The sequence below is a fragment of the Schistocerca serialis genome, chromosome 9 (assembly GCF_023864345.2).
Source record: "Schistocerca serialis cubense isolate TAMUIC-IGC-003099 chromosome 9, iqSchSeri2.2, whole genome shotgun sequence".
NCBI classification, from domain to species: domain Eukaryota; kingdom Metazoa; phylum Arthropoda; class Insecta; order Orthoptera; family Acrididae; genus Schistocerca; species Schistocerca serialis.
In genome coordinates this window covers 64,285,653-64,312,701 of record NC_064646.1, presented here as the reverse complement: position 1 = coordinate 64,312,701, position 27,049 = coordinate 64,285,653, and the positions used below count along the sequence as shown (strand labels likewise).

The following is a 27,049-nucleotide window of genomic DNA, read 5'->3' as shown; positions in this document are numbered from 1 at the left end:
TCTATCATGTCACAGAACCTTCAAAGTCTCTGGTTCAGTCTTCTCACTCAACTCAGAACCAAAAGGCCACAATCAGTTCTGGGGACAATGCTCCAAATTGTGACCTTTGTTGAAACTCCACATGCAAGGCTGTCTTCTCAACCTTCTCTGCCAGTCACTGGAATGACCTCGTAACCCAAATGACAGGCATCATTTTTTCCAGTGTATGCCACAGTTTGCAGTTGGTTCCCCCCATTCTCTCAGTGGCTGCTGGAATAGTCTCCTCAACATCTTGAATGAGGCCCCCATACATACACAATGTTTAAAAGTGTACTCAAGGAGAGAACTCTGAGAAGAGATTAAAAACTGACCAATGGGTAAAAATTATAGGCTTTATTAAACACAGTCTTCCAGGTTTTTTTAGTCCCACTTTCCATGGAAAAAAACTAGTAAAAAAGGTACATAGAAGCAAAGACAAGCAGTTGATAACACATGAAATCAAAATATTTTGTGCCAAGAAAAGAGAATTCTACTTAGTTTAGTGGACAAATGCAATCAAAGTTTAAAACTCAATTATCACAAATATTCTAAAATCCTCCACTCTATCATCAAAGGGTGATCTATTCATTTCCCAAAACATGTATTCCTTAATGGCATCTTTTAAAATGTTATTTGGTTGAGTTTTGAATCATGCAGTCACAATACAAGACAAAAGCATAATTTCCATGTTAACTATGAATGTTTGTCTAGGTTTCAGATTAGGGTTCATGTGCAAAGATCTTTAAAAAGTCCCTTCCTGACATAAATTGAAAATCCCTGTAAATTTAAAAGAAAATAAAAGCGTATTTCACCAATCACTCCATCTACAGCTTATCTACTCATCTAGATCCAAGGATTGAAGATTCCTTGGAACTGCATGACAAGGAGCGAAGCTCATTGTATGAGGGCCGTTCAGAAAGTAACCTCCGGTTGATTTAAAAAAATACACCAAGTTAAATAAAAATATTTTAATATATACATCTTACAACTACATCTTTGCACTATTTTTCTACATAGTCTCCATAGCGATTGAGGCACTTATCGTATCTCTTCACAAGCTTTGAAATTCCTTCTGCATAAAAATCACCCGCTTGTGCCTGGAGCCAGCCTGTGACCGCATCTTTGAGCTCTTCGTCGTCATCAAACCACTGTGACCCGAGCCATTTCTTCAAATGCATGAAGAGGTGATAATCACTTGGCGCCAGGTCTGGGCTGTAAGGTGGATGGTTGATAACGTCCCACTTGAAGGACTCAAGAAGGGCCGTTGTTCTGCGAGCAGAGTGAGGACGGGCGTTATCATGCAAAAAAACGATACCAGAAGTCAGCATACCACGGCGTTTGTTCTGTATAGCCCGTCGTAACTTTTTTATTGTTTCACAGTACACGTCTTGATTAATGGTCGTACCACGTTCCATGAATTCAACCAACAACACCCCTTTGGCATCCCAAAACACCGTTGCCATCAGTTTTCTGGCAGAAAAATCTTGCGAGGCTTTTCTTGGTTTGGTAGGCGAATTTGAATGTGCCCACATCTTTGATTGTTCTTTTGTCTCAGGGTTCACGTACTTAATCCAGGTTTCGTCACCGGTCACGATTCTGTTTAACAATGGTTCTCCTTCGTCCTCATAACGTGACAGAAAGTCTAATGCAGAGGCCATTCTTTGAGTTTTGTGGTGGTCGGTAAGAATTTTGGGCACCCATCGTGCACAGAACTTACGGTAACCCAATCTTGCTGTCACTATCTCGTACAAGAGAGTCTTAGAAATCTGTGGAAAACCAGTAGACAACTCCAACATTGAGAAACGTCGAGTTTCACGAACTTTTGCATCAACTGTCTGAACGAGTTCGTCAGTCACCAATGATGGTCTACCACTCCTCTCTTCATCATGAATGTTTTCTCGTCCACTTTTAAATAAACGTACCCATTCACGGACAACTCCTTCACTCATAACTCTTGGTCCGTACACGGCACAAAGCTCACGATGAATAGCTGCTGCAGAATATCCTTTGGCTGTAAAAAACCTTATGACAGCACACACTTCACATTTGGCGGGGTTTTCTATTGCAGCACACATTTCAAACTGCCACAAAAACTAAACTAGCGCAAGTACGACGTTCACTCGACCACGGCTTGATGCCGACTGACCTGTTGAGTGCGTGAACGCACAGATGGCGTCGCTACTCCCCCCACAACCCGCACTGTGACCAATCGGAGGTTACTTTCTGAACCGCCCTCGTAAATTGGGAGTATCAGTGTGATCATGTATGTATTCAGGGATATACCAAGTGCTTGATGATATAGGCCACTGCCAGGAGTGTAGACAAAGAGAGGGCACAAAAACTGTCCAAAAATAAAGATAAAATCAAGAAACATCATTTAAGAATTACCAAGGAAGATATGCAAATTTTTCTATCCCTCTATGAAAAGATGCCTTTCTCGTGGATGGCTGATTTGGGGGAGGGGACCAAATGGCGAGGTCATCGCACACCTTTCCCAGTGACAGATACTGCTGTCAGTCATTTCATCCAAGTAGCACAATAAAGATATTATTGCTACTGGACAGACTTCTATTTCTGATATAGTTTATGTGACTGATTCACACAATTACCTCCTACACAGCTCACTCGTGTTCAGCATGGAGCTGTTAATGCTACTTCACTGTGGAACTGTAGCATCTTAAAGGTCGGCGAGTACATGCTGAAACAGATATGCTATTTGAACTAAGGCTTTCAATTTTTGCCAAGGGAGGAGTAATCGTAATTTATGAGGAGCAAATAAAATCTATGTATTGTTTTACTTTCAGTTTTTTTTTTTAAATTTATACAATTTGTAATTTATGCGCAACATAGTATTTGATTTGAATATAATAGAGGGAAATATTCCACGTGGGAAAAATATATCTAAAAACAAAGAAGCTGTAACTTACCAAACGAAAGTGTGGTATGCTGATAGAGACAATAAAAACAATAAAAAACACACACACAAATTTCAAGCTTTCGCAACCCAAGGTTGCTTTGTCAGGAAAGAGGGAAGGAGAGGGAAAGACGAAAGGATGTGGGTTTTAAGGGAGAGGGTAAGGAGTCATTCCAATCCCGGGAGTGGAAAGACTTACCTTAGGGGAAAAAAAGGACAGGTATACACTAAACTGTGTACAGTAATCAATAACATTTATTGTAAAATATTTACTATCCTGATATTTCATTAACTAGATAATGTATATAAATCATGTGCATGTGTTTCTCTCAGAAATCACACGTCAGTCATTTGTGGTTACATCTACATCTACGTGGATACTCTGCAAATCACATTTAAGTGCCTGGCAGAGGGTTTATCGAATCACCTTCAAAATTCTTTATTATTCCAATCTCATATATTGCGCGGAAAGAACGAACACCTATATCTTTCCGTACGAGCTCTGATTTCCCTCATTTTATCATGGTGATCATTTCTCCCTATGTAGGTCGGAGTCAACAAAATATTTTTGCATTCAGAGGTGAAAGTTGGTGATTTGAGTTTTGTAAGAAGATTCCACTGCAACAAAAAACACCTTCTTTTAATGACGTCCAGCCCAAATCCTGTATCATTTCAGTGACATTCTCTCCCATATTTCGCGATAATACAAAACATGCTGCCCTTCTTTGAACTTTTTTGATGTACGCCATCAGTCCTATCTGGTAAGGATCCCACACCGTGAAGCAGTATTCTAAAAGAGGATGGTCAAGTGTAGTGTAGGCAGTCTCCTTAGTAGATCTCTTACATTTTCTAAGTGTCCTGCCAATAAAACAGTCTTTGGTTAGCCTTCCACACAACATTTTCTATGTGTTCCTTCCAATTTAAGTTGTTTGTAATTGTAATTCCTAGGTATTTAGTTGAATTTAAAGTCTTTACATTCGACATACTCCTCTGCAGAGACAAAAATTCATTCTGGGAAGAAAAATTGTCCTGTTGATATTTTCTGTGCATTTACGGACTTATTCAGTTATGTAGATCATACAACATTACTACAGAAACTAAAACATTATGGCATTTAAGAACTCCCCTTGCACTGTAAGAGTCACATATTAACAATAGAAAAGAATGTGTCACTTTGATAAATGAGACCAATGGAATATAAGTTAGTTAGTTAGTTACTTTCACATTCCTTGGATCGTTTTTCATGATAAGTCATCATGATGTGGAATGAGTCATTTTGCATTCATATTGCAAATTAATTTGTACATCTTTTTGTACTCTAAACATCACCATATTGTTATTATTTATTTATTTTCTTCCCCCTGAAATGAAAACAAGATACACAGATTGAGTTAGCAATTCCTGCCCACCACCTTTTACACATTACAAACATAGCTAAATACTCAGTGGGAAAACATTAAATACAATATCCATCAAGGGATCAGCTTCTGTTCTTGACCTATGTAAGTGATTTAATGCAGAAATTGGAGGACTGTCCAAAAACTGTGATCCTAGCTGATGATACAAATACACTAATAATAAATTTCACTCTCTGTACATCATATCACCTCCAAATTTAATAATGTAAATTTCTTACTACACTGTATACATACAATATGTAAAATTTAGTTACTAGCTATTGATCTGGGTGTTGCATTTGTAGCACCTAGTGGTGTATTTACAGGTTCCAGAAGTAAACATCTATGGGCATACAATAAATGAAACTTCATGTGTGAAATTTGTAGGCATACAGACAGATAAAAAAATTGTTGTACCAGTATGATGTGGACAATTTAACTAAAAAGCTCAGTTCTGCCTCTTTTAAATTTCCTCTCATTGTGTTGTCCTGCAGATACAACTGCTATAGTAGAGTCAGTGAGAAAGGTCCCTGATAGTTGGCAATGCTTTCAACTGTGAATCCATACAAGCCTTAATTTCTCTTATCTTGTTTTTATGTTCCTTGCACAAAATGTACACTGATGGCAGTAGAGACTCATTCTGCAATCAGCTGCAAATGCTGCTTCTAAAACTTTTCTCAATAGTGTTTTGAGAAAAGAATGTTGTCTTCCCTCCAGAAATTTCCATGTGTTCACAAATCACCTCCATCAATCTCACATGTTGATCAAACCTACCAGTAACAAATCTAAGAGCATGCCTCTGAATTATTTCAGTGTATTTCTTTAACCTGACATGGAAGTGATCCCAAATTCTCAAGCAGTACTCAAGACAGGGTCACACTGGTGTTCTCTACATGGTCTACATTATAGATAAGCTACACTTTCCTAGTATTCTCCCAATAAATCAAAGTCTGCCTGCTAAATCAAAGGCTTCCCTGCTATCATTCTTATGTGCTCGTTCCATTTGATATTGCTTTGTGTCATTACACCTAGATACTTAATCGACATTACTGTGTTAGGCAACAAACCACTAATACCATGCTTATAAAGTACAAGATCGTTATTCCTACTTATTTGCGTTAACTTACATTTTTCTACATTTAAAGCAAGCTGCCATTCATCACACCAAATAGAAAGTATGTCTAAGTTGTCCTGTATCCATCTGTGGTCACTCAGGGACAGTGTTTTCCCGTAACTATAGTGTCTTCAGCAAACTGTCACAGATTGGTGCTTATCCTATCTGTCAGATCATTTATGTGTGTAGAGAACAAGAACTGTCTTATCACACTTTCCTGGGGCTCTCCTGAGGATATCCTTGTCTCTGATGAGCACTTGCTGTTGAAGACAGTGTACTGGGATCTGTTACTTAAGAAATCTCATGTATCTGGGAATCGATTCTGTATGCTCAGACCTTCGTTAACAGTCTGCAGTGGCACTCCATGTCAAATGCTTTCTGGAAATTTAAGAATATGGAGCTGCCTGTATGCTTCATCCATGGTTCACAGGATATTATGTGAGAAAATGGGAAACTGAGATGCACTCAAGCGATACTTCCTAAATATCTGCTGATTTGCAGACAGAAACTTTTCTGTCACAACGAAATGTATTATATTCAAACTTAGAGTATGTTCAAGAATTCTGCAGCAGATCCATGTTAAGGATATTGGTCTGTAATTTTGCAGACCTATTCTTTTGTCTTTCTAATGTAGAAGTCACCTGTACTTTTTTTACAGTCACTTGGGACTTTGAACTGGGCAAGAGATTTGCATTAAGTGCAAACTAAGTACGGGGTCAATGCCATAGAGTAGTCTCTGTAAAACCAAATTGGGATTTCATCTCTTTCAGTTGCTTCTCTAGACAATAGGTGCAGTACAAAGTGGTTGTAATTACACTAACAGTGTTCCAAATACTGCATTCTGGGATATATACATCACAGGATGCTGAGAAGCTATTAATCGATGTGCTCACAGAGGATGCTGAAAAAAATAATAGTTTCACTTCCTCCCACCAGGTGAAAATGTAACACTGTAAGCAGTCAGAATGTGAAATGTTCCCTGTTTTGACTTCAGTATGTTGCCTGTCACTTGGCAACGCATGTTGATTTTTTTTGTCAAGTGATGCTTGGTGTAGAGGGTTAAGGAGGTTGAACTTTTCTGTACAAAACGCAATGGCTGTTGAGAAGAAGAATGTGCACTGCTGGCAAAGTTGTTTTATCAGAATGGCTTCAATAGAAGCACTGCATTGTGGGAATAGTTGCAACAGAAACAGCTGCAGTGATGCCCCAAGTCAACAACTGGGCTAAAGAATATGGTCAAGAGATTTGAAAAACAAGTGAATTAGATGGTGCAGCAGGGAGAAGGAGGCAGTCCATTCCCATGGCAGTTGCTGGTGAAGTTGCTGCAGCTATAGCCAACCTTGCAGCACATGCCTTAAATTCTAAAGCTAGTGTTCGAGCTGCATCACAGGAATTGTCCATCCCCTGGTCAACAATTCAAAAGATTTTGTGATGCGTTTTAGTCTGGTATCACTTCAAGATTCAGAATGTGCACCAAATGACGCCCAAAGATAGGCTTCAACATCATGACGTTGCCCTTCAATTTTTGGCGTGCACGGAAATGGATGACATGTGGCCAGAGAATAGTCCATGGACAGATGAAGCACATTTTACTCAGCACAGTGCCATGGATGCACAGACTCCACCACATGTTGCGCAGGAACATCCACTGTACTCAACTTATGTTACTGTGTGGTGTGGTTTCACAAGCTCCTTCATACTCGGTCCATTTTTTCAAGGTTGTGACACCTTATGGGCTTGTTAGTTGTACAGTAACATCTGCACGTTATAAGGATCTCCTTGTGCAACACATGATTCCAGTGTTGCAAGAACAAAACAGTATCTACACCACTGTTTTCGTGCAAGGTGGGGTGACACCACATGTCACTTGCCAGGTGGAGGATTCACTTTGAGAAACCTTTGGCTAACAACCACACCATCTCTAGGCAATTTCAAGATGCTTTCCAGATCCCCAACCTAAATCCATGTGACTTCTGGTTATGGGGTATCTGAAAGGCTGTGTCTATCAGGGATGTATCTGGACTCTTCCTGATCTGTGTGACAGCACAATATATCACTCTAATTACAATATATATGCTGTGAGTAACTGCTGACAGTGCCGTGTTATGGATGCAGCATGTTGCAAAGTCTGGAGACCACAATGAACATATGTTTTAACTTGTTACCATAACCTAATAAACATACCAGAACTACCATTACCATGTGTTTAATCATTCCTCCCTTTTCCTGTACACACACCCCTTTTCCTGCACACACACCACATTCTGATTTCTTACAGTGCCATATTTTCACTGGGAGGCACAAAGTGGAACAATGATATTTTTTCAGCATACTCTATGAGCCTACCGATTAATGAACATACCTATGAGGTTTCAACATCCTGTGATGTTTGCAGCCTGCACAGTAGCACTCAGAACACTGTCAGATTAACTATTTTAACTGTAACCACTCAGTGTTATGTCCTCCATATGGGAGCCTGTGCAGTGGTCAAATGAACATATGTCTGTATAACCCTCCTGCTGAACGAATTGTTAACATGAAATTTAAGACTACACTTTTCGTTTTGGTGTCTTCTGTTGCCACATAGTCTGGTTGACAAGTGACTGGATAGAAGCCTTCAACCTGGTTAGTGATTTTACCAGGTTGGCGGTTTCTATCCCACCTCTTGCCGATGGGTTCTTGGCAAGATCTTTCACTAAGGTGTGAACTGGAAGTTTTTGTATGCATCAGTCTTTTTATAATCACTTGATTTTTTACTGACTGTTGCCTGTCAACATTTCTGCATTCTTTTTTAACAAAGAGTGCAACGATATCTGCTTCTTTAGCATTTTCTGAATTTTGTTGTTGGACCACAATGGGCCATCTCCATACTTAATTCATGTACTCAGCGCATACTTCTCAAGAAAGTAATTTACAGTCAGTTAACATTTTCCCCATAATTCCTCTGTGTCCATAAAACTGAAACTAAATTATGTCCATTCATTGTCAAATTAGGATGCTTACAATCGCTTATCTGCTCCCTCCAGCATAAGTACTTTTCTAGCCTTCTTGATGGATTTACTTATGTCAGTAACCATTGTTGCTATGATGACATCATGATCACTGTTTCCTTTCTCTGTCCTGAGACTCTTGATAAGATCAAGCATGCTTGTAGTTACACAATCTAAAATACACTGATGGGGAAAAAAATGCAGCACCAAAAAGGACTTGTACGATGCAAATGAAACTTGGTAGGTGTGTTTCTACAACTGAACGATGATGTCTATTAATATTTTGCGTGAGTCACATAAGAGTGGCACTAGTAGTGCCACTATGAGCAGGCTAATCTGGTTTGCTTTAAAAACATGCTGTAATGGCCGTGAGTGTTAGCTGCCTTTGAGATTGTATGTGATGAGTTGATATTAGTCAAGAATGCCTTTATGTCAAGCAAGACACTGTTATCAACACTTCATGAGATTAAATGAGGTCATGTAATGGGGCTATGAGTAGCTTAATATTCCTTCTGCAGTACTGCAGAAAGATGTGGCAGGAATGTTGCCACTGTACATGACTGCTGGCAGTGGTAGTCATGAGAATGTATGTCTGCAAGAAGATCACTGTGTTCGGCTTGGGATTTTGGTGCATCATATTGCATCTGCAGCAGCAATTTGAGCAGCAGTTGGCACCACAGTGACACAACAAACTGTTAAAAGTCGGTTTCTTCAAGGCCAGCTCTGAGTCAGACATCCCACGTGTGTGTTCCACTCACCTCAAACCACTGCCATTTGAGAATTTAGTGGCGTCAAGCGAGAGCTCATTGGAGGGCAGCATGGAGGTCTGCTGTGTTTTCTAATGAGAGCTCATTGTGCCTTGAAGCCAGTGATGGCCATGTGTTGTTTAGGAGAAGGTCAGTTGAGGGCCTGCAACCAACTTGTCTGCATGGTGGACACACTGAGTCTACACCGTTAGTTATGGTCTGGGGTGCAGTTTCATATGATAGCAGAAGCACTCTCGTGGTTATCCCACAGACCCTGACAGCAAATTTGTACATGAGTCTGATGATTCGACCTGATCTGCTGCCATTCATGAACAGCATCCCAGGGGGTATTTTCCAGTAGGATAACAATCACTCACATACCACTGTTGTAACCCAACATGCTCTACAGAATGTTGATAAGTTTCCTTGGCCTGCTCGGTCACCAGATATGTCTCCAGTTGAGCACATATCGGATATCAGCAGATGACAACTACAGCATCATCCGCAAACAGTATTAACCATCCCAAGATTGACCAACCAAGTGCAACAAGCGAGGAATTCCATCCACTAATTGACATCCAGCACATGTACAACACAATGCATGCATGTTTGCATGCTTGCATTCAACATTCGGACAATTACACCAGTTATTAATGTACCAGCATTTCACATTTGCAATGACTTATCTTGCGCTTATGTTAACCTGTGATTGTGTAATGTTAATCACTTAAGTATGTTATCTAGACATGTGTGTTTCCAAAATATGTACTGTGCTGACAGTGACAAAGAAAACCACTTTCAACAAAGGTTGCTTGTGCAAACAATTAAAAACCTGGAGAAGCATGTACATGGGGCCATTGACACCAACACAACTGAGAGGAGTGAGTTGTTCAACAGGTGTTGTGCTACGAGTGGGTGAGGGAAATGGATTGATGAAGCTTGAACTTATAGGAAACATGTAATTCCAATACTTGGAATATTGGGACTTTACTATTACTTGAAAATAAAGAAATATCTGTACAGATTATGAATCCATGTGAAGGGCACACAAAAGGATTTTATGTTCTGGCTGAAAAGTCTTTAACATGTTACCAGTAGACTCCAGGAAGGAAATCGGAAACTCCAGATGTACATAGTCTAAAGTAAAGGTGTATCTTATTAGCCATACCTTCTGTGACTTATCAAAATATTTGGATTCAGGGATATAAATTCTGGCCATCACTAATGTTCATAGTAAACTGTTCTTATCTTTTTTAGTGTACAGTGTATAGACAGCTTATAATGTTCTCTGAAATCAGTTAAGTTACATAACAGCTACATACAATGTTCCACTTAACTGAAGATGCTTTCCCACAGTAGGATGTTTGGTTTAATAAAAATAATAATTATTATTATTATTGCGTGCATCACTTACAACAATAAACTTGTTTTACGTATTTAACCAAAAAGATGGATATATACAACTAGTGACAACATGTGCTCATTCAAACTATGCATGAATCTTGGAAGACTCACTCCAGTCGAGTGCCTCATTGGATGCTCTTTTAAAATGTGGGCTGCATATTGCCTAACTCACTCTACAGCGCAAAAGCTCCAATTGTGCATGTGGTATTTGCACATACCTTCTGCACTCTGGAATCTATTGAGCTGTACTCACACCTCTCTAGTATGAAGAAAGCGCAGAACTTTAACAGTTTGGTTATCAGTTAGTGTGTTGTTCTGAGTTTTTTTGGCTCCATATGCTGGTCTTCTGGATTTGAGTTATTGCCTAGGCCAGTGGTTCCCAACAGGTGGTCTGTGGACCCCCAGGGCTCCGCGAGCTATGCCAGAGAGGTCCGCAAGATGCTATTAGAATAAAAAATTTATTAAATATATTTCGTATGATAAGAGATTTTTTGTTATGGCCGCTCAATATTTTTTCAATAATGAATATGTCAATGTTTTTTCTAAGTACCAAAAATAGAAAACGTATAAAAAGACTCTTAATTTGGCTTTTTTAGGTACTTGATACTGTGATATGACAAGATACCAATCATGCTCGATGAGGGGGGGGTCCTTGAGAAAATGCTGTTGGTACCCCTGGCCTAGGCAGTGAGAGTAAATCTTCATGAAGAGGGATTGATTCATTTTTAGAAACACGTTGACATTGGTTGTAAAGAGTCATTTTTCAGTGAAGGTGATTTGGACAGATGTTCAGTAATATCAGTAGCCAGCACGTAGGTGCAGATCTGTCACTGTGGCACCAATGGCTCTCATAGGTACATTAATATGAATGTCAGCTTCCTTCACATGAGCACTTCTGAAACAGACTTGTGTGCAATGTTCTGCTGCAGAGAATACCAAGGCAAGGGATGCTCCATGGACAACTAATATACGAGTAGTTACCCCATGTACTACCTGCCAGTTTCCTCACCAGATTTACTTCTACATCTACACCTATATTCTGCAACTGTACCACTTATTAGGATTACTTCCTGTTCCATTCCTATCTGTAGCACAGGAAGTAAGATCCTTTGAATGTCTTATTGTAATCTTCTCCTCATGATCCCTGTGTGAGTGACACATAGGGGGTTGTAATATATTTCTTAAGTCATCATTTAGAACCAGTTCTTGCAACTTTGTTAATAGACTTTCTGGTATGGTTTACATCTATGTTCAAGAGTTTTCCAGTTCAGTTCCTTCAATATCTATGTGACATTCTCCAACAGATTAAATAAACCTGTGACCATTTGAGCTGCTCCTCTCTGTAAATGCTCAATGTCTCCTGTTAGTCCTATTTGGTGTGGGTCTCACATACTTGAGCAATATTCTGGGACTGGTCAATGAGTGATTTCTAAGCAATCTGAATTGTAGACTGATTGCACTTCCCCATTATTCTAGCAATAAACTGAAGTCTACAGTTTGCTTTACCCATGACTGAGCCTGTGTGATCATTCCATTTCATATCCCTACGAAGATTTACACCACGGTATTTGTATGAGTTGGCTGATTCCAACAGTGACTCATTGATATTATAGTCTTAGGATACTATGTTTCTTCATTTTATGAAGTGTACAATTTTACATTTCTGAACATTTAAAGTAAGTTGTCAATCCTTGCAGCACTTTGAAATCTTATCAAGATCTGACTGAATATTTACACAGCTTGTTTCAGATAGTAATTCACTATAGATTACTGCATCTCTGCAAAAAGTCTGATGTTACTATTAATATTGTCTGCTAGGTCTTTTGGACAGTAAGGCTCCCAACACACTTCCTTGGGGCACACATGAAATTACTTCTACATCTGTCGGTTACTGTCCATGTAAGATAAGTTGCTACTTCCTTCCTACCAAAAAGTCCTCAGTCCAGTTACAAATTTCACTTGATACCTGTATGATCATACTTTTCACAATAAATGTAGGTGTGGTACTGAGTCAGATGCTTATCAGAAATCAAGAAATACTGCATCTACCCGACTGCCTTGATCCAGAGCTTTCAGTATGTTGTAAGAAAAGTGTGAGTTGGATTTCATGTGACTGATGTTTCCAGAATCCATGCTGCTTGCCACTGAGGAGGTCATTCTATTCAAGATATCTCGTTATATTTGAGCTGAGAATATGCTATAAGTTTCTACAACTAATCAATGTCAAGTATATTGGACAGTAGTTTTGTGAATCACTTCTGCCACCCCTCTTCAAGATGGTTGTGACCTGTGCTTTTTTCCAAGAGCTGGGCAAGGCTTTTTGTATGAGGGATCTACGATAGATTATAGGTTGAAGAGGGCCTAACTCAGCTGCAAGTTCAGTATAGAACTTGACAGGGATTCCATTGGGCCCTGGAAAATTTGTTCAGTTTTGACAATTTCAGCTGTTTCTCAATACTGCTGACACTCATACTTATTTAATTCATCTTTTCAGTGGTGCGAGGATTGAATTTGGGCAATTATCCCAGGTTTTTCTTTGTAAAGAACACTTGAAAATGGAGTTAAGCATTTTAGCTTTTGCTGTACTGCCCTCAGTTTCAGTTGTCTTGTGTCTGAACTTTCTTAACTGTGTAGGAAAGATGTTTATGGTGAATCAGCATGACACCCAGCTATTTTGGCTTATCGTTGTACTTGACTATGCCAAGAGGACTTATGTGTGGGCTGATCTTTGCTGCTGCTAGATGATTAGAGAGGTGGGAAAGACATACCTGTGTTTCAGAAACATTAGATCTAAGTCTCCATGTCTGATAATAATCATAAAGTTTAGTGAGGCTGTTTGTTAGGTGGTCTTCAGATTCCAAAAGATCTTCACTCTGCTATGAAATTGAAAGGTTACCTGCATACTGGGATTTCTGGCAGGTCATGTTTGGTAGGTCTGCTGTGTAGAGATTGAATGACACCAGAGCAAGAACAGAGCTTTCAGGCAAGCTGTCATTGATTACATTCTATCTTCTTGTTTCTATCTTCTTGTCTTTTCACCTTGGCCTAATTTAAACCACCAATTGCTCAACATGTTGCAAAAGAGGTTACTTAGAGTCTTACAAGATATTGTTTTCATAAATTTCAATATGAGACCCTCATTATGCTCTTCATGGGTATGCTGCCGGATATGATCGTCTTCAGTACCGATATTTTGGTGATCCATCTGGCCGCCATCTTCAGGTGCAGTCGTCAAGACACAATCACGCTGGAACTTAATGAACATCAGAAACCGCAGTTCCTTTATACCCCGGGTCCAGCCACTGGGCCTGCGCGAGAAGCGGAAGAGCTGCCCCCTCTAAAGTGAAGAATTGCAGTGCCAGCGGCAGTAGAAACTGGCAAAAGTGATAAATCGCAAATTAAAATGTAGCGGGTCAAAAACCAGACCACTGTTGTTTTATATCAGATAAAATAGGGTTCCATATCATGCTTAGAGGAAAACCTCTGTCTCTATTAATAATGTCATCGAATAATCGTATTTTGATGGATTCCTTAAGTACACAATCCCAGTAACGAGAAGCCGGAGCAACAATTTGCGTCTCTTTAAATGACATGTTATGCCCTTAATTGAGACAATGTTTGGTGATGGCAGATTTTTCAGGCTGGAGCAAATGTATGTGACGCTGATGTTCCACACATCGGTCATGAACAGTGCGAATAGTCTGTCCAATATACGTCTTTCCACAATGACAGGGAATTTTATAAAAGATTATCATATCCAGCAGCATACCTGTGAAGAGCATAATCGTATAAGGCACCGGGAAAATCTATGGGATCACATGAGACCCTCATGTCACACCATGTCATAAACTGCTGACAGGTCAACGAAAACTGCCCTGGTCTTGAGTTTCTTCTGGTAGCCAGTTTCCATGTGAGCAGTCAAGGAGAGCACTTGCTCACCAGATCTTCTATGAGGTGTAAATCCAGCTTGTTCAGGCGCTACCACAGAATTAATTTGGTCTTGTATTCAGTCTAAGATCGTTGTTTCTGAGAGTTTGTAAGCACAGTTAAGTAGAGAAACTGAGCATAAGTGCTCTCCAGCTGTTCATTCTTCCCCTGGTGGCCTGACAGCAATGTAAATTTTGCTGATAATGTTCCTGTGTTCAGAATTTTCCTAAAAAGTGAACTACTCACGTTCGCATTGTAGGACCACTGTGCACCAATAATTCATGGTATAGCAAATCTGCAGTTTTTCTACATTTTGTATGGTTAAGGGTTGCCTCCAGTTCAGTGACCTTAAGTAGAGAAGAGAATTATGGATTAGATTGTAGAGATTTCTTGATTTCAGTAAGCTGTTCTTTTCTTTCTGAGCATTTACTTTACCTGCCAGAACCCTTGAAACTCTCACTAAGTGCTGGTGATTGTGTCACTTGAGACTGTTGACTTCTTTGTATTGTGGGAAGGATCTTCTCCGAGCTTGAAAATCAATGTCCAAATTTTTATACTGGCATGTGTGGTGTCAATGTCCCTGATTTCTTTGTGCCATTTTTCTCTCCTATGTTCATTCAAGGAATTCATCAGATTTGAAGCTGTCTCCTAGTTTCCCTTTCCTTCAATTTATTATTTACTAATATAGCTTCCTATTCAAATGGCACTGTTCAGAGTCAACCTGAAAACATGCTCATAATTTGAATTAATGAAGGAAATTCATGGTATCAGCTAGTGGAAAGGACGTAAGAGACTACAACCTCCAGACTTTACATGGAAATGATAACACATGGAAAGAAGACCTGCTCACTGGTAGGATACCCAGATGATGTTGACGATGATTGAAAGTCACACTTGATAATGTTTCCAAACAATGTATCACTCATATAACAGAAAACCTATTTCTTTTTGTTTGTTTCAGGCACAGCAGGCGTCACAAGCACAGTCGCAGTCGCAGACATTATCAATAAACACCGCTAGAGGTCGGCTCAGCCTCTCGCAATCACAATCAAGTTCCTTATCATTCAGTGATCCTCAAAACATTCTTCTTATGTTTGACCGCATTGCAGAGCCATTGTTTGTTCCTAAAGGAATAGAAAACAGAATTGTGTTCAATCTCCCAACTGAGTATCTGGTGAGTTTACTGTGAATTAATGACTGAGGCCATACTTTAGAGTGTGTCTAATTATATCTATATGTGTATCATGTATAAGGCAATCCTCAGTTTAAATGATTTTTTTTTAATGGGCACTTGCATTCTCTATGGAAACTGCAGTATGCAGACACTAATACCCTGTTAATACACGCCTGTCATTTTTAAGAGTGATGACAACATTGCCCCTCCATTAGTTATTATTATTAGTGTTATTCATGAAATTCTGCAAATGTTTAGTACTGGTTTTGTTTAAGGTCTGTAGCATTCAAATTTCTTCTCAGACTTGTCCTTCTTTAGTTTTATAGCTTCCAGTAATGGCACATACTGTGCTTGTAGTAGCCTACATGAATTACGGTACATTTTAAGCAAGTGCCATTGCAAAAATTGTGAATACCCACACCCCATCCACTCACAAATATACCATACAAAACGACATTCCAGAAAACACACACACAGTATTACCACAGTCAACAAAATTCTTCCTCGTGTAGTTTTATCGCCTAACAATACAAGCGAGGTCAAGTAGAACTTTCAAAGAATACATCTTAAACATTGCAGTTTTCATAATTTTAAATAATTAAGAAATGAAAATAACAACAGCAACAAAACATAGAAATGCAATGAAACATAGAAATAATGGGCTGAAATAATATGTTTGTTCAACTGATCCACACAATACATGCTCCACATTTCCATTTTATTGTATCCTCTCTTTAGTATTCATTCATTCAGAAATCATCATGACTTTGGTTTCATACTGAAGAAGGATGGAAAACTGCTTACTAGTAACAAGATGAATGTGGAACACACTGTTGCTTTAGACTTCTCTATGAAATAAATCAGTGCAGTCTCTTAATAACAGTTACAGGTATTGTAGAAATGACGTGTATTATTTTTCATTTTTATCAGTCCTCTTGGCTACAAAAGCGTCTTATGCATAAGACATTGAATGAGTCAGTTTATATGCATGCAGGTAAAAGGGATTTCTATGCATACATATTTGAAATTACAGATAATATGATTCATACTTTTAAACATAGATAAAGATTAATATACAGAATTATTCTTCAATGATGTAAAAGTGGCATAGCTGTAAATATGACTTTAAAGGCTTCCCAAAGGTTTTGAAATTAGTATTTGCTTTACTATCATGAAATTTGTTATTGTGACTAACACTTTCAGCTGCTGAATTAAGCAACTTTATTCACTACCAGTTTCAGCCTATGAGGCTATCTTCAGGTTCATGAGTATATACAAAAATGTATTCAATAGTAGATGTAAAACTTTACAAAAATTATAAAATTACTCTAAAAAGTTTCATGATAAAACACAAACAGTGAGATTCATATTTGGTGTCATTAGTATATCTTTGTCACAGGTTTGTAACCAGCGCCATTGACACAAATATGAATTTCAGATTTCGTGTTTTACCACAAATCTTCTCAGGGTACTTTTACATTTTTTGTATAGAAATTGTATCTACTATTGAACATTTATGTCATGTATGCATCCATACATCTAAAGATGGTTGTATAGACTGAAACTGATAATGTAAAGTTCTTTAATTTGGCTACAAGTTTACAGTCATGAGCCAAAACATTGTGACCACCTGCTTAATAGCTTGTTTGTTGGTAGGTTTGTGGACGTATGTGGCATTAGATTTCTATGCACAAGTCATGTAATTTGCGTAAATAACAGGCCACTAATTTGCATATGCGGTGATGATGCCCAATAGCAACCCAGATGGGTTCCATAGGATTTACGTCTGGTGAATTTGGTTGCCAAGACATCAATGTGAGTTCACTATAATGCTCCACAAACCAGTGTAGCACCGTCACATGTCCAAAACCTGGACAGTTATGTTGCTGAAAAATGACTCCACCGTTGGGGAAGATGTCAAGCGTGAAGGGATGTATGTTGTTCACAGCTGTCAGCGTGTCTTCAATAACTACCAAAGGTCCTGTGCAAGAGCAGGAGAATGTCACCCATAGCATAATGCTGCTCCCATCAGCCTGTGTCCGTGGCATGCTGCACATTTCGAACTACTGTTTACCTCAGTGACGGCATTTGTGGAGATGACCATTGCTGTAGTGTAAAAAAAATGTGATTCACATGAAGAGCTGACATGTTTCCATTGTTTGATGGTAGAATCCTGTTGGTCCTATCCCCACTGCAGTCATAACTGATGATGTCGTTGGGTCAAGATGTGAACACATAGGGTGATCTACTGTGGAGCTCCACGTTCAACACTGTACGATTAACGGTGTGCTCCAAAACACTTGTGCATGCACGAGCATTATGCTCTTTCATCAGAGATGCCACAGATCACCATGTATCCTATTTTACTGAGCAGACAAACCTCTGGACTCCATGTTGTGTGAAGAATCATAGATATTCAACCATGTAGCATCTAGTGGCAGTTTCACTGCCCTTCTACCTCTTTCAGTAGATGCTCACAACACTAGCATGTGAAAATTCGACCATCTTCACTGTTTTCAAGATACTTGTTCACAGACTCTGCATAATAATAATCTACCCTTTGTCAGACTCACTTATCCCAATGGATTTCCCTATTTTCAGCCCATACCTTCGCTAGGGTGATCCCCTGTCCATGTCTGCTCTGCTTACATACTTTTGTCACCACATCACATGCCTGCAATGCCACCATGTGTCAAATAACATCATGGTTGGCATGGTCATAATGTTTTGGCTTATCAGTGCATGTTGAAGAAAACGTGTATGTATTGGAATATAAAAAATTATGAAAAGGATAATCTATCAGCCAAAGTCTTCTTTAGAAAATAAAGGAAAAAATGCACACACGTACATTTACTCGAGCAGCCACACCTCACATGAACATGACTGCTATCTCCAGCCATAGTCATGTGTGTCTGTGTGAGGTGTGGCTGCTTGAGTGAATGTGTGTGTGTGTGTTTTCCTTTGTTTTCTGGAGAAGGCTTTGGCTGAAAGCTCATTGTGTAACAGTCTTTTCATTGTGCCTGTCTGCAACTCGATGTGTCATCTTTACAGTGAATAGCAATCTGTCTGTTCCATAACTGTTGAGATTCCAACCAGGACTTTCCATTGCTTCTATGTATTGGAAGTTTAAAAAGTTGTCAGTGTATGTAATCAGGGTAGGGAGTCACTGATGAAACTATGCAAGTTGTGTTGAAAAAGTTCCAGACCTTTGTTGTGTAAACCAGTGAAGTATAGGATACTTCCTTCTGTGGAGATGTGGTTGCAGGCATTTACGCACAGCTGTGAATTTCTTCCCACCAACAGAAAGCATCAGCTGCTAGCAACAGAGTCTATGAGAGAATTGGTTTGCAGTAAGTTGTAAAATGATGGGATATATTTAGCAGTGATATTGCACAAAATTTTGCCAAAAGCTTGGCAGTACCCAAGTGAAAAGCATTCACAAGACTTGACAGACTTCTGGGAACGATACAGTGAACAATGCATAGATAAAGGAGTGGTATAACCTCTTCAAAGATGACAAGCACATCAGTGGACAGTGAACCACGTTCAGGTAGACACTTAACATGCCAAAGAATGGTACATTCAATTTTGACCAACAGATTGTGCATGAGGAGAATATCACTTATGCCTAAACTGCTGAAAAAGGAGCATAAGCTATCCCATCTGCATATTGCACAGGACATGCTGGACAAAGCAAACAGTAAATCCAATTTTCTGGAATATTGTGATCGCTGGTCTTTCTGCAACACTGTGATCATAGGTGGTGAAATGTGGTTTTATGTGTACAACCCAGAAACCAAGATGCAGTCATCTCATTAGAAACTTGTGACACCCCAAGGAAAAAAAAAAAAAAAAAAAAAACAGCATGGCTGGTCCACAACAATGTCAAGGTCATGTTGACTATTTTCTTTGGCTCACATTGGATAGTGCATCATGAATATGCGCCCTAAGATCAAACAATCCCAAAGGCATACTGGAATACTACCAGGAGATACTGTGTCAAATTCTTCATGCTGTGTGCCACAAATGACCAGATCTGTGGGCAGTAAAAACTTGGCAGCTGTCACAATAATGCACCTGCACTTTCTGCACACCTGATTCAGACATTCCTCACCAACGACAACATTCCTATCGTTAGTCAGGCTATCTACCAACATGCCTCCATGTCATTTTGGGCTGTTTTCCAAATTGAAAATGGCCATGAAATGAACATTATTTGAATCAAGAGAAAACATCACGTAGAATGCAATGACCCCATTGATAACTTTTCCAAAAGACAATCTCCAGAAGTGTTTTCAACAGTGGCATGAGCAATGGAATTGGGTGTATTGCCAAGGAGACTACTTTGAAGAGGGTTAGGGTTCTGTATCATCAAATCAACTAATATATTTCTGCCAGCCAGAGTTTCAATACTTCCTAAACACACCTCATAGATAACAAGCAAGAAATAGTCATAATGGGCTCATGTTCTTTCATTGTTAGGAATGTAGTAGCAATTTCCTCATATTTTCTTATTCTGTTAGAGAACTCTCAATACCACACAGCTTGCATGAATTAGGAGAAAAGGCTCAGAAAATCTAGGATGTTTCCCAGTTTTAAATGTCGCGTCACTATTATCTATTTTATCATTTTATTTTCAGCCATCACGCTATCAGCCAATAGCTTCAGATTTAGCAGACAGATGGGGTGGACCTTCAAATAAAATAGAAATAGATGTGCGGTCCATCACACTGCCTGATCTGTCATTTCCCATGAGCCTTGGCCGTAAAGAGAACTTCTCTCCATTTATACCACATCATCGAAGAATGGCAGGAAGACTTGTAGAAACATTTATGGGTGAGTAGTGTAGCAGAGAAGTTTAATGGTCATTATAAAAAATATATTCTTAATGTATTTTCTTATTTTAATGTGACTGATAAATAATTTTGTGAACCAGTACACATAAGCATACAGCTCTTACACAGGACATTTTAAGCTTTTTAAAATGAGAAATGTAGCTTTTTATGATGTGTAACTGCTTGTTTGTAACTATTTCTCAAACTAAATGGAAGATGCCATGAATTTTCCACAGTTTGGCTTGTAGTTTATTTTCTGTAGATCAGAAAATTTTCTGTTTTACCAGTTTAATTCGCTTGTCACTACTTAGAAGCTCAAGAGATTATTTGTTTCATCAATGTAATTAATGCAACAATTCTCAGAACACTAAAGCAAATGAGGGTCTGAGAAATAGAACATTATAAAGAAACAGCACACCCAGACCGTGGGAACTGACGATCAACCTATATAATCTGTGGATATAATTCTGAGTGTGAAGGAATCACATATGGGGTTCTCCATGGCTCAGTTTAGGTCCACTATTGCTTCTCATGTATTTAAACAACCTTCTGCCTAATACACAACAAACAGAATTAGTTCTTTTTGCAGATGACACTAGTACTGTGACCAGCCCCAGCATACATACAGAAACAGAAGAAACAGTAAACATTGTTCTTAGAAGTATCATTTACTGGTTTTCTGAAAATGGTCTCACACTAAATCTTAAAAAGGCAACAATTTATTCAGTTCTGCATGTCTAGGGGTACTATGCCAGTGATAAGTGTAACACATGGTGAGGACATAATAAACTGGTTGGAAACTTCAAAATCCTTAGGTGTCCATACTGATGAGAATTTAAACTGGAAAAAGCACATTTTGGAACTCCCAAAACAATGTAGTTCAGCCACATTTGCACTTAGAATCTTTGCAAATTTTGAGAAGAGACAAATCAGTAAGTTGACATATTTTGCATATTTTCATTCAATAATGTCATATGGTATAATGTTCTGAGGTAACTCACCTTTAAGAAACAAAAGTCTTTATTGCTCAAAAACGTGCTGTAAGAATAATATGTGGTGCTCACTCACGATCATCTAGTAGACATTTGTTTAAGGACTTGGCCGTTCTGACTGTTGCTGCACAGTATATTTATTCCCTCATGAAGTTCATTCTAAATAATTCACTACAGCTGAAAAGGAACAATGATGAACATAATTACAATATCCCAAGGAAAAATGACATCTATGGCTCCACATTAAATTTTTCTGTAGCACAAAAAGACATGCACAGTGCTGCAACTAAAACTTTTGATCACTTAACCAAATAATATAAAATATCTGGCAGACAGCAAAGTAAAATTTGAAAACAAACTGAAAAAGTTTATCCTTGGGAGCTAATTCTATTCTGTAGAAGAATTTCTGTTTTTGTAATGTGCAAAAGGTGGTGTGTAGGAATTACTAACAACCCACATCTGTATTATCTGTATTTTTTTAAACTGTTATATGTTCAGCATGTACCCATATTTATGGAATTAATTTGTGATGTGAATGTGAAATGAATTGTTCCACATCATTACAATTTATCATGCAAAATGATCCATGGGACATGAAACAAAATAACTGTAAACAGCATGGATGTTAATAAGAACATCCCTTCTAAAATACCTGCCAGCTGAACTCATAGATTGTCAATCAAATTGTGAAGTCAACAGTGGATCAGTGAATGATAAATACTCAGAAATCCAGTTGAGTGGTAGAGAGGTACATATTTTGGAAATTTGTGGTGAGTTCCTATGGGTCCAAATTGCTGAGGTTATTGGTCCCTAGGCTTACACACTGCTTAATCTAACTTAAACTAACTTACGCTAAGGATAACACACACACCTATGTCTGAGGGAGGGCTCGGACTTCTACAGGGGGAGCCGTGCAAACTGTGGCAAGGTGTCTCAGACCACACGGCTACCCCACACAGCGAGAGGTACATAAAAACGGAATTTTAATGTAGTATCGCAGCTTACAAATTTATGGCCTTCTCAGAGTTGTGCGTGAGCGCGCGCGCGCGCGCGCGCGCAGACACACACACACACACACACACACACACACACAGCTACAATGTTCCAGCAAGGGCTGTATTGTTGTGACTTTTCTTTTTATTTATTTGTTTTGGTAGAAAATGGGGGAGGGCAAATGATCCCATTCGTAGATTCTGGTAAAGAGTAACATTTCCCAAACTGTTACTGTTTTGTTTACATACAAATATAAGACTGAAGGCATTTTCTGCAGCACTGAAGAGAAATGGAAGTTCTCATGTTATGGAGGGGAATACTGAGGATATGGAGGGTACCAGTAATTTAGAAGTAAAAGTTCTTGTAACTCTGAACACGAGAATCAATTGCAGAAATGAGACACCACTTTAAGCTGAATATGTTTACATTAAAATTATAGCATCCATCTCACAAACTATTTTACCTTTTTTCAGGAATGCGCACATATGAAGATTTTTTGTCCTTATCAATCTACTGCCGTGACCGCATAAACCCATACATGTATGCTTACGCACTGTCAATTGCCATCATTCATCGACCAGACACACGAAATATACCGCTGCCTCCTCTAACTGAAGTGTTTCCAGATAAGTTTATGGACAGCTCTATCTTTGGACAAGCTCGTCAGGAAGCAAATGTTGTTGGTGAAGGGAACAGGGTAAGCCATGCACATTTTGTAGCACAGTATACTTTAATGGAAGATTAATATTACATAGTAGTGTTTGTACAAGGCATGAATATTGTGTGTGTATTATACACACTGTACACTATATGGCCATATACACAGGATCATGCGTATGTGAGCAGATTGTGTTGGACAACAGTTTCAGCATCTTTTATAGTCTCCTCTAGATACAATTCATTCCTGCTATCGTGAGGGTAGAGGTACCAGACATTGCTTTGGGAGACAGTGTTGTATGTTGAATCCTCCGGTTGTCAAAATTGTCTTGAATGTTTTATCCACATATTAAATTGGGATCAGGTCACTGATCATATTGCCCAGGGTAAATGATTTTCATGTAGACTTTGCCTCCTTATCTGTGGCTCATTGTGTAGTTATGAACTCTGGTGCAAAGCTCCCATCTAACATAAAGCAAGAAATTTGAAGAAAAAAAAAGAAATATATATATTTCTAAAAACAAAGATGAGGTGACTTACCGAACAAAAGCGCTGGCCGGTCGATAGACACACAAACAAACACAAACATACACACAAAATTCAAGCTTTTGCAACAAACTGTTGCCTCATCAGGAAAGAGGGAAGGAGAGGGGAAGACGAAAGGAAGTGGGTTTTAAGGGAGAGGGTAAGGAGTCATTCCAATCCCGGGAGCGGAAAGACTTACCTTGGGGGGAAAAAAGGACAGGTATACACTCGCACACACGCACATATCCATCCACACATACAGACACAAGCAGACCATCTGCTTGTGTCTGTATGTGTGGATGGATATGTGCGTGTGTGCGAGTGTATACCTGTCCTTTTTTCCCCTCAAGGTAAGTCTTTCCGCTCCCGGGATTGGAATGACTCCTTACCCTCTCCCTTAAAACCCACTTCCTTTCGTCTTCCCCTCTCCTTCCCTCTTTCCTGATGAGGCAACAGTTTGTTGCGAAAGCTTGAATTTTGTGTGTATGTTTGTGTTTGTTTGTGTGTCTATCGACCTGCCAGTGCTTTTGTTCGGTAAGTCACCTCATCTTTGTTTTTATATATAATTTTTCCCACGTGGAATGTTTCCTTCCATTATATCGAATATATATATTTCTGTTTACTGTCATCCACAGTCCTGCAGCATTTTAGAAGTGACTACATTTTCTAACTGGACTCTTAATAAAGTGGTTTATTTACGATCATAATTTCTCAGTTAATAAATCACTGTGAAGACCATCAGTACATATTCTGTAAATTGAAGGTGGAGGGAGAAGAAAGGAAAAGAAGAGAAGGAGCTATCATTTTCACTTGCGTCAAGATTTTAAGCCAAGTCAGCGGTGATGGGCGGACCAGTATTGTAACCATGGATCTCCTGCTTATCTGGCAATTGCATTAACCATTGTACCATTGGGACACGGTGTTTATCGCAATTGTGTGGACTATCTCAGCACGCCTCTCGGCTGACCTACAGTCTCACCTAGCATCAACTATCCGCAGTCCCCATCCATGTCCTCCGTGCTTGCTGCTTTGAAATTTCCACTGGAGGGCAGCCATTGTGTATCCGCACTGAAGGTGGTGGATTCATTGCCCATCAAGACGAATCAACTGTATTAATACATGGTGTCTGTTCTTTTGGACATGACCAAAAGAAGAAAACACAGTGTGGAATCTGCAGCTGTGATACATATTATGTAATTTGAAGGTGGAGGGGGAGAAAGGAAAGGAAAGTGAGGGAACTATTGATGTCAATTGCATCAGGACTTTATGCAGAATCAACGGTGATGAGTGAAAATATGTGCCGGACTGCTTATTAGCCAGTTGCATTAATCACTGCACTATCCAGACTCAGAGTTTATCAGGATTGCATGGACTATTTTGGCAAACCTCTCAGCCAACCCACATTCTCACCTAGTGCCAACTATCTGCAGTGATTGTCTATGTCCTCCATGCTCGCTACATTGAGATTCCTGCAGGAGGTTGGACGCAGTTGTACAGTCACACTGAAAGTAGTGGATTCATTACCCTTTGAGGTGAATCACTTGTATGAATGTGTGGTGTCTGTTCTTTCAGACATGTCTGAAAGAACAGACACCATGCATCCATACACTACATATTCACTCCTGTTAAGGGAACATTGTCCTCATGTCAACCACATTCATGCATTTCATGCCATAAATCATAATCTGTATAAAAGAACATAGGATCTTAAATAATAATTCATTTAGAATTCTTATCAGTACTGCAGAATACACGTGCACCAGATGTGACATTTGACGTGAGGACAATGTTCTCTTAAAACAAATACTAACAAAGAGATAGAGGGGCTGGCCAGTACTTACCTCAGCTCAGTACAGCCGATAGATACACATAAAACAGAACTGAAAATTTACGTTCCTAGCTTTCGGAACAAATGTTCCTTCATCGGGGAGGAGAAAGGGGAAAGAAAGGGAAGAAGGGAAAGGAGATTCAGTTACTCACAACCCAGGTTATGAAGCAACAGGGAAAGGAAAATAGGGAGGGTAGCAAGGATGGAGGCATGGTTGTCAGAGGGAAGCCAAAGATATTCTACTGTAAGTACTGTGCCAGCTTCAAACCAAAGAGGATGCATACAGAAGTAAAGAGGTATATAGTATAAAGATAAACACAACTATGTAGGATGAAAAGATGCGTGAATGGCTAAAGAGGAAAGGGAAAGAGGAGAAGACAAAGAGTGAATGGGAGTGAGGTTGTTTAACGTAGGTTCAGTCCAGGGGGATGACGGGATGAAAGGATGTGTTGGAGTGCAAGTTCCCATCTCCGCAGTTCAGAGGGACTGGTGTTGGGTGGGAGAAGCCAAATGGCACATACGGTGTAGCAGGTTCCTAGGTCCCTAGAATTATGCTGGAGGGCATGCTCCGCTACTGGGTATTGGGCATCTCCTAGGCGGACAGTTCGTCTGTGTCCGTTCATGCGCTCAGCCAGTTTAGTTGTTGTCATGCCGATGTAAAAGGCTGTGCAGTGCAGGCATGTCAGTTGATAAATGACATGTGTAGTTTCACACGTAGCCCTGCCTTGAATTGTGTATGTTTTACCAGTAGCGGGGCTGGAGTAGGTGGTTGTGGGGGGATGCATGGGGCAGGTTTTGCAGGGGGTCGGTTGCAGGGGTAGGAACCGCTGGGTAGAGAAGGTAGTCTGGGAATATTGTAGGGTTTAACAAGGATGTTACAGAGGTTAGGGGGGCAACGAAAGGCAACTCTGGGTGGTGTGGGGAGAATTTTGTCAAGGGATGATGTCATTTCAGGGGTTGACTTGAGAAAGTCATATCCCTGGCAGAGTAATTTGTTGATGTTTTCGAGGCCAGGATAATATTGGGTACAAGGGGGATGCTTCTGTATGGTCTGGGGGTAGGAACATTGTTGTTGGACGGGGAGGAATGTATTGCTTGGGAAATCTGTTTGTGGACAAGGTCTGCAGGATAGTTGCAGGAGAGGAAAGCACTGGTCAGGTTATTGGTGTAATTGTTGAGGGATTCATCACTGGAGCAGATACGTTTGCCACAAATACCTAGGCTGTAGGGAAGGGAGCGTTTGATGTGGAAAGGATGGCAGCTATCAAAGTGAAGGTACTGTTGTTTGTTTGTGGGTTTGATATGGACAGAGGTGTGGACGTGAGCTTCAACAAAATGAAGGTCAACATCCAGGAAGGTGGCTTGGGTTTTGGAGAAGGACCAGGTGAAATTCAGATTCGAAAAGGAGTTGAGGTTATGGAGGAAATTAAGGAGTGTTTCTTCACCATGAGTCCAGACCACAAAGATGTCATCTATAAACCTATACCAGGCCAGGGGAAGTAGCTGTTGGGTCTTTAGGAAAGCCTCCTCCATGT

The 27,049-nt window shown here is 39.6% G+C and overlaps 1 protein-coding gene across 1 annotated transcript in view; it reads left to right on the top strand.

Moving 5' to 3' along the window:
• Window positions 1-27,049, top strand: part of LOC126419371 (phenoloxidase 2-like) — a 118,407-nt gene that overhangs the window by 4,721 nt on the left and 86,637 nt on the right. The window contains exons 2-4 of the mRNA XM_050086559.1: window positions 15,472-15,684; window positions 20,325-20,520; window positions 22,978-23,201. Of these exons, the coding sequence (XP_049942516.1) occupies window positions 15,472-15,684; window positions 20,325-20,520; window positions 22,978-23,201 (633 nt within the window). The remainder of the gene's footprint in view (window positions 1-15,471; window positions 15,685-20,324; window positions 20,521-22,977; window positions 23,202-27,049) is intronic.